The 11,457-nt window shown below is 43.0% G+C and overlaps 1 protein-coding gene across 1 annotated transcript; it reads right to left on the bottom strand.

Moving 5' to 3' along the window:
* Positions 1-5: 5 nt before the first annotated feature.
* DDX17 (DEAD (Asp-Glu-Ala-Asp) box helicase 17) lies at positions 6-10,232 on the bottom strand (the record flags this gene model as incomplete). Its single annotated transcript, XM_009075052.1, has 11 exons — positions 6-184; positions 834-1,073; positions 5,302-5,361; positions 5,712-5,773; positions 6,229-6,339; positions 6,667-6,839; positions 6,929-7,089; positions 8,779-8,920; positions 9,198-9,263; positions 9,864-9,997; positions 10,133-10,232. Coding segments are annotated over 11 exons (1,428 nt in total), but the record flags the coding sequence as incomplete, so codon positions are not given.
* Between the last annotated feature and the right edge of the window lie 1,225 nt (positions 10,233-11,457).

Below are 11,457 nucleotides of genomic sequence, written 5' to 3' on the forward strand. Positions count from 1 at the left end.
CCGTAGGCAGCGCCATAGGTCTTGTTGGCTCCGTTGGCGTAACTGTCAGCACGCTCACGGTCTCTGAAGCCACCTGAGTCTCTCCGGCCCTCTTTCACTCCCCGGAGCCTCCTGTCACACTCTTCCTGGTACATCAGGTTAGGGTTGTTTACTGAACTGCTCGTTCGGTAACGAGAACGACCTCCTGGCGATGGATATATTAAGATTTAGTACCGTGAACAAGTCTTAGACAATGAACTCTGGTACAACTACACCACCCTTTCTCCCCCTTCTACATTCCCAGTTTTGCCCACAAGGAGCAAGTTCTCCTAAACTTCCCTGTACAGCTTTGCATACTCCTCTTCACTTTGGTCACAGTGAAGCTCAACAAGGGTTCTTTGTGTATGTGCTTGAAGACAGAGAAATAGAAGAAATTCAGGACTAACTTGGAAATATAAGGAAACTTCTTATTCCTTCAGGAAACAGGAGGAAAAATAGCCTCAGTCCCTGAAGGTAAGTCGGTGTATCCCTGTACCGATTTCAATTTTGCACGTGCACACACACACGTGTCTTGTTGCCTCTGCTTAGGTAGGAACAGCAAGGAATTCATTAATTCAAGCGAAATCAGCCCTGTGAGGACTTACCAGGAGAAAATAAAACTACAGCTAAGGTGAGAGTGGACTGCCTCTCTGCTGGACAGAAATGTGTTGTGACTACGAGCGCAAAACAGCTTTATTACTAATCTGTTTGTTACCTGAGACTTGCACTTACCACTCCCCTAACCCTCTTCTAGTCTCCCTCCCTCAAAATGGGGAACCTATTCCCTGTGCAGCCCTTCTCCCATGCGCCTTTACCTCCACCACCACCTCCTCCTCCTCTGTGGTCCACAAGCTGCATCAGCTTTGGATTGATGGCTTGATTGGCTTCTTCCAACACCTTGATAAGCTCCCTGGCTTGTTTCAGGTTTCCTGGTGTGAAGAAGGTGTAGGCAGTACCTTTGTTGGTACTACGTGCCGTACGGCCAATGCGGTGCACATAATCTTCGGAGCTGTTCGGATAGTCGTAGTTTATCACAAATTTTACATCTTCCACGTCTTGTGAAGTGCCCAGGAGCGAAGCACAGTGAAGGGGTGGGGTTGAGGAAAGGGGAGAAGAAGAGAGGACGTGCCAACGAAAGGTGGGGAGCACGGATGCAGGTGACAGTAATAAGAAAAAAAAATACAAAGTTAGTAATTGCATGGAATAAATACAAGACAGACTCATCCCAAAAGAGTAGAAGACTCAGTTTCACGATCATCAGGAACAAAGGTCAGTGTCCTGAAAAACAGTGGGAATTTTAAAGCAGCTCTGCCCTGCACTCAAAGTCATCCTCCCCGGAATGCATTCCTCTGTCTTCCTGTGTTAAAGATACAAAAGGTTATGAATAAGCTAATGTAATTTTGGGGTTTTTTTTTTGTTTTGAATGAAAACACACACTGTAAAGTGAAAATGCCATGATCAGACAGAGCAAATTGGGGTGGAGGAAGGGCAGGACTGCCATGGTAAAGCTTTTACTCTGTTGGGAGAAGTCTAACAAAACATAACGGTAATGAGATCACTTACCTTCCACTCGGTAACATGAAATAAAAAGCAATCTTAAAAATACTTGCTTTTACAGTCCTAATAAAACACAGTGAGCTTATTTCCCTAGCCTAAAGCTTAAGGCACTCCAATTACATTAGTACTATTCAGCCACCTCATTAAAAATTATTCAGACCTAAAGTATCTTAGCTCAGCTTTGTAGTCACCACCAGAATGCATTGCACTAACATTTCACTGTGCTGTTCTGCCCAATTCTGCCAAGCTGGGGTGATTTGACAACCCTGAATTCTGTTAGCAATTCCCTACTTCCAGAGTCAGGCAGAAGCAGGAAACAAAATGACCAAAACTGCTTTATATGCAGAGCACTATTAGAATTTAGGAGGCCAGAATTGCATGCTGTGTGAACAGACTCTGTAACCTCAAGGGACAGGAGCAAAGTAAATATTAGTGCAGCACTTCCGTGGAAGCACCTTAAGTACCAAAAAGCACCTAGTTACTACAATACACGATGTTTTACACAATTTTAAGTGCCCTAACAGCTCACAAAAAAAAAAAAATTTAAAATCTGCATTTTAACAAGAATATTCTGAAAATATCCAAGCTAAAACACAGATTTTTTTTTTTGTGATTTCCTTTCCTTTTTTTTTTTGTTGTTTTGTTTTTAAAGAGAGAAACATTCTCTGTTTGTTACCAGACCGATGCACACTCCCTCCTCCTGTGGGAAACCGCTGCAGCCGATCCCGTCTCTTTGCCTTTTATTTTTGGCGGCCTCCTTTCGAAAACTCCGCCCTCTGACACGGGACCACTGGAGCGCGGGGAGCATGCATCAAGGGTCCGTGGCAGCGAGAAGTCCCCACACACGCTCGCTCTGTGAACTGGCTTAGACGCTTCTCTGCAGCCCCATTTGGTTGTGAAGCGCCGGAGAACCTGGCTTCAGGTAAAAGTTTCAGGTCCTCCAACGCTTTTTGTCCCCCTATTTGGGGCTCTCAGGGGCAATTGTCAAAAAAATGAAGATACAAAAATTACATCCAAAGGGTCAGACTGCATCTATTGCCCAGACTGCATCAATTTCAAAGGGGTTGTAGGAAAAATAAAAACATGAGGGTTGTAGTGACAAGACGGGGGACTTTATGTCTGTTTCTTATTACAGCAAAGGGGGGGCTCCTCAGTCTTTGCTGGCTCCAAAGTCCTGAATCACACCAAAAAAAGGGAGTGAGAAGGCAGGTTTCACAGGGGGCTGCGCGAGTCTCCAGCTAGGGTCCTTGATGCGACAGGGTTTTAAGGGGGAAAGTGAAGTAAAGAGAGGAGTACATCTGACAGACTGATCTTCTCAGCCGGGAGCGACTGACTGACCACTCCAGGCTACACGGTCCTCAGTCAGCCCCATCTGGCACATCCAGGAGCAAGTGACTTGAATTACCAGGGAGGATACAAGGATGTGCTTTCCCGGCAGAAAGCACAGGGAATTGCAGCTACTAATGCAGACAGAATTGACTTGCCTGGGGAGGAGTGGGAAGAATGGGAAGAGGAAGATGCAAGGGTCTTTTCCAGACTAGAGTGGTCCTGGTAGAGCACGCAGCTCGCTGAAGGAAAGACCAGAGTACATACAAGACTCGGCTTCTCCAGTCTAGCATGCTCCAAAGTGTTTGTGCACACTCACAATCTTCCTGCACTTTCAGAAGATAATGTAGCAGGATCAAGAATTGAGACTGTACATCATTTTTGACAGCTACCTGGGAAACATTCCCTTTGTCAGACCATCAGAACACCCTGTGGTACAGACAGTCTCCAATTATGAACTGGGAGAGGCAATAAACTAGCAAACATGCTAGTCTAGAGAGCTCTTTAGACCATCAATGTAGATGTGCCCCCACCCCTGCACTGAGAATGATCTGCAGCTGATATCAAAGCTTCTGTTAAAGAAAACAAAACAAAACAAATTCAACGTTTTTAGTTTAATAGACTGAACCAAAAAAGTAAAAAAAAAAGAAAAAAAAAGATAAAAATAAAAAAAATCAGTGCAGAGAGAGGACCTCACTCCAGGGAATTACCACAAAGAAGTCATTACGGGACTCAGAACTTACCTGGAAGAAGCTTTTTTTGAAACCAATGTTCCATTAGGAAGAGGGAAAGCCCTGGTGACTCAGCCAAAAGGCGCGCGCCCCTGTTTTATGTTATTTAGGTAGAAGCCTTCACTTTCCAGGATCTTGGAGGAAGTCGTCCAGAAGTTTGCCAGTTAAGGGACTTATTTTAAGAAGCAGCAAACTCAGGGCCCCGAAACAAGCAGAGATGTTGTTCAGTAACAAGAAACAGACTCTGATACCTTTCCCCCTTCGCTCCGGTGAGGTGGAGGATGGGAAGTGGGGAGACTGTTTTCTGAAGTGTTATCCAATTGAGTCGTTTTGGGGGGAGTGGTTTGGTTTGGTTTTTTGGTGGGGAGGTGAGGCTGTTTTAAATGTCTAGGCAAGATGCACAAAGAAGCTACCAGCACATAGCAAGCCTGTTTAAAAAATGCTGCTAGAGAAAGCAGCTCTCTTTCATACAAACTGGTTTCAGGCCTCAGTCCCTTCTCCCAACAGGCCCAAGTTCTAACTGCACAGGTCCAGACATGACCCTAGAGGGCAGAGACTGAAGTCCATAGAATCACTTCCTGAGGAAGTGCTGGACATTTTTTGAGGGGGGAGGGGAAGGAGGGGTGAAGGTTGTGTGAACAAAGGCTGCCAAGCCTAGTAATGGTCTGCCTATGTTAAAGTGACCATACGATGCACAGCACAGCCACCCTTTCAGCATATGAAGGGAGCTCAGGTAACTGAGGTTGTTAACAAACTAGAGCCTCTGAGTTAATCTGCACTGGTTTGCAGTAATTTGGTCTAAAATTTACTACAGTGAGACATTGACCCCCAAGCAGTTTATCTTCTACGAAACTCAGGGTGGGCAGAGTATTCAATGTCTGCTGTTAAAACTCAGAGCCCTTCAGAAGTCATGCTCCTCTTCTAGAGTGGGCAATGTGTAAGGACTGTGCTCTGCACACAGTTTCACCAGACAGATATGCTCATTATAAAAGGGGGCACAACTAATGCATCCAGACAGATCATTTTCATACCACCAGAATAGAGCTGTGCGATTTTGATTCAATTACACATCTGGGTAACAAGGTGTTAAAGGCCATATATCGTCTCAGTGGTCCTGCCTAGAAGGAACACAGAGGAGGGAAGGTTACATGTCAAGACCAAAGATCTGGAGCAATGCTGTCTCAGATGTGAATACATCTGTGGGGTAAACATGCATGTACACTGGGCTTGGTATGTTCGAATCTGTGGTGTGTCATACAGGGAGAATATTTGCTATTTGCTGTCAAAATGCTCTCCAACAACTTCCTACTTGATCTGAGACTTTGATCTGAACTGAGAGCAATCCATCCCTAACCATCCAGCAACAAAAGCTGGATCTGGGGAAGAAGTGAGTGTGGTGGAAGGGTTGGGTTGCATAATTGGACGTCTCTTCTCCCTCTTGGCGATCGATTGGTCATGCCTAGGCCTTGCTGCAGACCAAAGCCTGTTCATTAGGAGCAGGAAGAGACTTTGAATATGAAAGAAAAAAAGAAGATTAATGTTAAAAAAGGTATTTCACATGTGGGGGAAAATCACGCTTTGAATTTTTTTTTTTTAAATAAAAAAACATTTTTCAGTCCAAAGAAGAAAAATATGCAGCAGTAGGCAAGAGTGGTCTATGTGTACAAACCTAGCCCACGAGATGCCACGTCGGTAGCAATGAGGATAGGAGCCTTTCCAGAACGAAACTCTGTAAAACAAAGCATGCTATGAAGTAAGATTTTTCAAAAAGATAAAGTTACCTGACTTGATTTACACTAAATGGTCACTTTCCAGAAGCTAGGTAAGACAGGTCACTTCCAGAACACCCAGCAAGTCAGGGTTTAATGCCTCCACTAATAAAGCTATTTTCCCATTGTGATTTGCCACAAAAACAACCAATGGCAAATACAAGCGCTGAAATCAAGAGTAGAGAGGCAAAGGAAGTTCTCTTAAATGCATCTACTGGCTACAGAGCTTAAAAAAAGGCTGGAGAAAAATACATCTTGGTAAATTAGATGCAGCAGCCCCAGTCATTCTCCCCCCAATTGACAGACTCACCATTAAGCACCCAATCTCTCTCTGGCTGACTCTTGTCTCCATGGATACACATAGCTGGCCAACTGCCAAAGAGAGATGCACATTAGTACAGACACAAAGTACATACATTAAAAGCAACATGAAGCTTTACTGGCTTCTTGTTAAAAAGGCAAAACCTAAGATTTGAGAAATGTTTTATTCCCTGTCCTCCTCTAGCCTCTCCCTACCCAGCATGTGTACTGTAAACCCACTACCTAAACAGCCATCCAAACCAAATCACATTTGCTGTATGGAGACAGTCCCAATCACCATATCAGGATTCTGACACACTTACTTACTTACACTGCTTACAGACACTCTCTTGCACTAATGCTTTGATGGACTGGAATCTTCTGGGAAACAATGACTGACTTCAGCCAAGAAAATAATGGACAAGCTGTTCCCAACAATAGCATCATAAGCATTTAAACCCTACTGCTTTGGACTAGGATTTCTGTTTCCCACTAGAGAAAGTGGAGGGAGGGGAGAAGCTAATCACCCGTCTCTGCGCATCCTTCGGGTGAGATCATCACATCGCCTCTTTGTCTCCACAAAGATGATAGTCTTGTTTTCCTTCTCTGCCATGATTTCTTCCATCAGTTGTATCAGCCTAAAACAGACAAGAGAGTTAAGATGTGTATCCACATACAGCAGAATACAGCAGAATACAGGAGGTCTCTCAGCTGATGCTGAGGACATACATAACAAACACCCACATAAGTCAGTCAGTATCACATGAAATTTCAGCCACTTTTACATGGGTATGGTTAGAACATGCACAATAGACTAATTACAGGACTTACTTATTTTTTAACACTCAAAAGGTTAAATAACACCACAAGTAACTACACTATTTGGAATTTCTAGCTGCCTTACAAAGCAATGCAGATTTTTAAGTACAACCAAAGCAAGCGAAATGGTAGGAAAATCAGCTCACTTGTGGTCTTTCTCACTTTCCATGCACACATCCACTATCTGTAGGATATTGTGGTTGGCACTCAGCTCCAGGTTTCCCACATTGATCTGCACATAGTCCTGCAGGAAGTCCTCAGCAAGCTGGCGCACCTCCTTTGGCCAGGTGGCACTCCACATCAGAGTCTGCCGGTCAGGCTGAGAGAAAGGGAAAATGGGTTTATTAAGGAACTGGGCTTGGAGCAGGAAAACAAAAGAGTTTACAACTGTTTACAAGGGTCACTCACTCTGATCTGGTCAACAATTTTACGAATCTGGGGTTCAAATCCCATGTCCAACATTCTGTCTGCCTCGTCCAGCACCAGGTACGTACACCGACGCAGGTTGGTCTTTCCAGCCTCCAGGAAGTCAATCAAGCGACCTGGTGTAGCAATGCAGATCTCCACACCTTCAGAGCAGAATAAGGGAAAAGAGTAAGGCTCTTCATCTGAATGTCAACTGGTATTTTTAGTCAGAATGAATCACCTTCCAGAGCAAAATTGTTTAAAAAAAAAAAAAAGCACCACCCTCATTCGTACCCAAGATTGAGTCATTTCAGTAGAAGCCCTAGTTTCTTTTCATATTTTTTCCATTCTGAAATTACTGTTACAGTGCCATTAGAATAATAAATGCAGTACAGAAGCTAAAAGCTTACTGCCAGAAAAACACCAGTGAAGAGCTGTCCAAAAACCAGAAGGAAAACAAGCTGCTACTCAAGCCTGAAGCTCACCTTCATCCAGAATTATGCAGTCTACAGAGGTGTCTAGAAAAATAACTTCCCATGTTAATCAAACATGAAGTTCTCTTGCTATACAGGTCAAATTACTGCCACTTTTTTTAAGATACAGAAAACCAAAGCATGGGCTTTAACACTGAGAAGTTATGCCCCAAACAGTGAAAGACAACCATCCTGTCTGTATTTGTGAGCACAGAGTTCAAATATTCATCAACTACTATCAGGTTTACCAATTTACACATTCCTCAGAAGAAGGGTCTAGTTTCCACCAATTCCCAAATCTTACAGGTGAGTATTCCAGTGTGACTGCAATGTCCACAGAAGGAAAGTTTAAGGAAGAACAGGGGAGAAGAAGGTTTTCACAAGCAGAGCATCTATTTTGAAGCACTCCAGAAAGGTGTGCACAAATCCAGCAAGCTGATACTCCCACAAGGACTCTTCATGTAACCTCTGACTCTTCCATTGAAGATGCTACATTTGAACTGGAATGCACTACTGCCCTCGTGAACAGAGCCACCCCCCAGACTTCCACCAGGCATCCTTTCACCCCACTACTGCAGTTGGCAATATGACTCTGCAAACTGCCATGGTAAGTAAAATGTTCTGATTTCTTGAACAGATCTGGATGTATCAGCTTACTGTGATAATACTTCTTACACCTCTTCCCACAATTCTATTACATTTTTCAGTCTAGTGAAGATGAAAGCCATCAGCACATCCCTGCATTTGAAATTGTATGTAAGTAGCCCTTGAAATGAAGGTTAGACTACTCAAGCACTACTGTGTTATTGTGCTTGCTGTAGAAGGTTCCTCATCCTCCCCAAGTCCAGCTCCCTGCTAAGTATAGAAAAGCAATTACAGAACATTGCAGGGTACACAAACAGAAATGGGGCTTAGTGCTTCAGAACAATCAAAAAAACCCAACAAAAACCTGCAACCAAACAAAAATACACACCCCTACCTGCTGTCCAAAGAACCTTCTCTGCATTCAGAAACTAAGCTTGATTATTTGAACAAACCTAGGCAGAAAACTTGAAATCTGCTGTAAGAAAAATCCTTCCCTGAACTTGCTGGTACGGCACTTCCTCAAAACGACCTCTTCTCTTTATGGAAAGTTTCTTTTTCCCCTTCCTACATTCTGATGACCTTCACAAGTGGGAAGTTCAAAGAAAAAACAGAAAGGAAGTCTAACACCCAAGTCCCTACATCATAAAGAGAACTACCTCATGAACGATCACTGCAAATGGAGAAAGAGACAGCCACTCATCCACTCTCACCCCCTTCCAAACAGGGTTTAAGAGTTTTATTTGTCCAGAGCTTGTACAATGCCCCAGACACTGCTAACACCCATTTTAAAATTACCTCTTTCTAGATCTCTGATCTGGGGGCCTTTGGGTGCTCCTCCATATATGCAGGTACTCTTCAGTCTTGAACACTTGCCATAATCATCAGCCACCTGCTGCACTTGCTGGGCCAACTCTCTAGTAGGTGCCAGAACCAGACACTGCCAAAGGAATTGACTCAGGATAGTCAAGCTGCACACACATCCCTAACTTAAAACCAGAAGCAAAGCTGGACCATCTGCTCTTTATTAGCTAAAACATTTAAATATCTTTAGTCTATGTCAGCAATTGCAGAGAATTTCAACTGAGTGGGATGTTCACATTGTGACAGTAAACATTCCTCTGCTGACTGTTCTGATACGCCAATTAAATAAAGCACATGTCATTAACAATGCTGTGCCACACACAGAGAAAGGAAGAGAATCAACAAGCACTTACAATTGGGCCATCCCCTCTCTCCAAATACGGCTGGTGGTTGATGTGAACAATTGCAGGCAACAAGTACTAAAAGAGAAGAAAACAGTATTCTGTAATACATAAAAATCAGGATTCTGCAAAATCACATCCACAGTACAGAAGGTTTTCAGAGCTGACCAACCATACCTGCTTTGACAGGAGCACAAAATATAGCTGCTCAGCACCTCTGAAAGGAAGACTCATTTAAATCTGGAGTCTAAGTTAGCAGAACTGAACAATCTTGGCCTAACCAATGCTTTTCATAGAGGATTAAAAAAACCTTTTGAAGGTTACTGATAAAATAATGTATGCTCTGAAGACTTAACCATTTTTTAAACTTGCATAGATAACAAAACAAATGTGCTAAAGAGAACACACTGATTTTTAAACTGCACTGTCAGCACAGACCAAAGAGAAGTGACTAAGCATCCAGAACGGAAGCCACACACAAAATATATGCCTGTGAGTACAACAGGCTAGTTGGGCTGAAACTCAAGTCTCATCATGATGCAATAAAGCAAGCTTGAAAAACATGTCATCACCTCACTTTAGGTGGTACCAGCAAGCCCAGAAACGACTAACATGTAGGTTATTTCTGCAAAGCAACCAGGACAGTTCAATAAATAAAGAGAAGTGAAGAATACGCACTGCCAGTGTCTTCCCAGAGCCAGTCTGTGCAATGCCCACCATGTCACGACCACTGAGCGCCAGCGGAAAGCCTTGGCACTGGATTGGAGTGGGCTCCGTAAAGTTCTGGTCCATCAAGGCATCCATCACATACTCTTCAGAATTTGAGAAAAGAAAACATTTCTTAAAGGATAACTGAGTCTTTAGAAGAGCATTCAGAAAACAGAACCAGCTAACTGTTCAAGCTGTTCTGAGTAACCCTCATGATATTACAGTACCAAAATACTTACGTGGAAAGCTACACTGGTGGAAGGCAAACACGGGTTTGGGGCAGCCCTCCATGCCCCGAATGGTGATCTCCTTCTTCCGTCGCAGCTCTTCAACTTCATACTGTTTATGGGGGGGGAAAAAAAGCCAAGTGTCAGCAGGGACTCAGAGTGCATGTTTATTTACTGACTCAGCTTTGGCAGTGAGCTGAATTTAAACAGAGACCCAAAAGGGACTAAAGATTGGATTTCCAGGCTGAGTTATCATATAGCTTGTCCAGTAGTCAGAGGTATGAGCTCTCTACACAGTCCAGGGAGATCAAAATCTCTCTCTTCTTACAACCAGCCCTTTTTAATGAAAAGTGTATTAACAGAATATCTGTAGGAATTACAGCTTTTGCAGAGGCCAGAAATGACCAACAGCGTCACAAGTTATTAGAAACAGAGGATCAGATAACAAACGTTTGTGACAGTGCTAAGAATTAAACAAACTAAGGAAGTCCTAATATACTAAGAACAAGCAGAAGACAGGACACTCCTTCTTCTTCAATTAACACATTCCAGAGGTGGATAAATACAGAGCTCTTGCTGCACAACTTGCAACTCAGAAATGTTGCTTGGAAACAATTCAGAGTCAGCACTTCTTTTCTCCAGGCAAGAAGCTCAGACAATGTCATAATGACACCCCAAGACACCACAATTTTTTTTAATAATGGAACTGCTTGTGATATTTCTGCAATGTGTAGCTACATAAGCCTAATTTTAGATTTAGAAAACGTGTTTTATTTTTGTCTGTTATCTTGCAAGTCCAACTGCCCTTCGCAATGTGCTTCCACAACTCTTGACTCTAATCTAACCCTCATTAGAACAGAGATACACATCAATACCAAACCTGCCCTGTATCCACAACAATAGGTTTACAATCTGTGACAATCTCTGGAGCTTGAACAAAAAGGTTCTGGGAAAAATGTGACAATCCTTTTAGCTGGCTAAGCCAAAGACAGTGACAGCAGCTGATGCTAACCATGGTTCAGTAGTTCAAGATGTTCTATCTTTAATAAAGTCAATGCCTCCTTCAATTCTTTTATGCCACATGAATACTTCACACAAAGGTTTCTCAGTCTATGTAACTGGGTAACAAGTTTGTTTGTTTGTTGCTTCATGTTAAGAACAAAATCTCTTAATTTCTGGTTATAAAACCACATTACAGGGGGAATACAAGACTCTAGACTGAAGTTAGGTAGGAAGGGAAGATGACTGTATCTACAGAGTAAACATAAAGTACTGTGTCCAGTTTTGAGCCTCTGATGTAAGAAGGACATTGCTTTAACAGGGCATATCCAGCTGTG

Source organism: Acanthisitta chloris, unplaced genomic scaffold (genome assembly GCF_000695815.1).
Source record: "Acanthisitta chloris isolate BGI_N310 unplaced genomic scaffold, ASM69581v1 scaffold45980, whole genome shotgun sequence".
NCBI lineage: Eukaryota > Metazoa > Chordata > Aves > Passeriformes > Acanthisittidae > Acanthisitta > Acanthisitta chloris.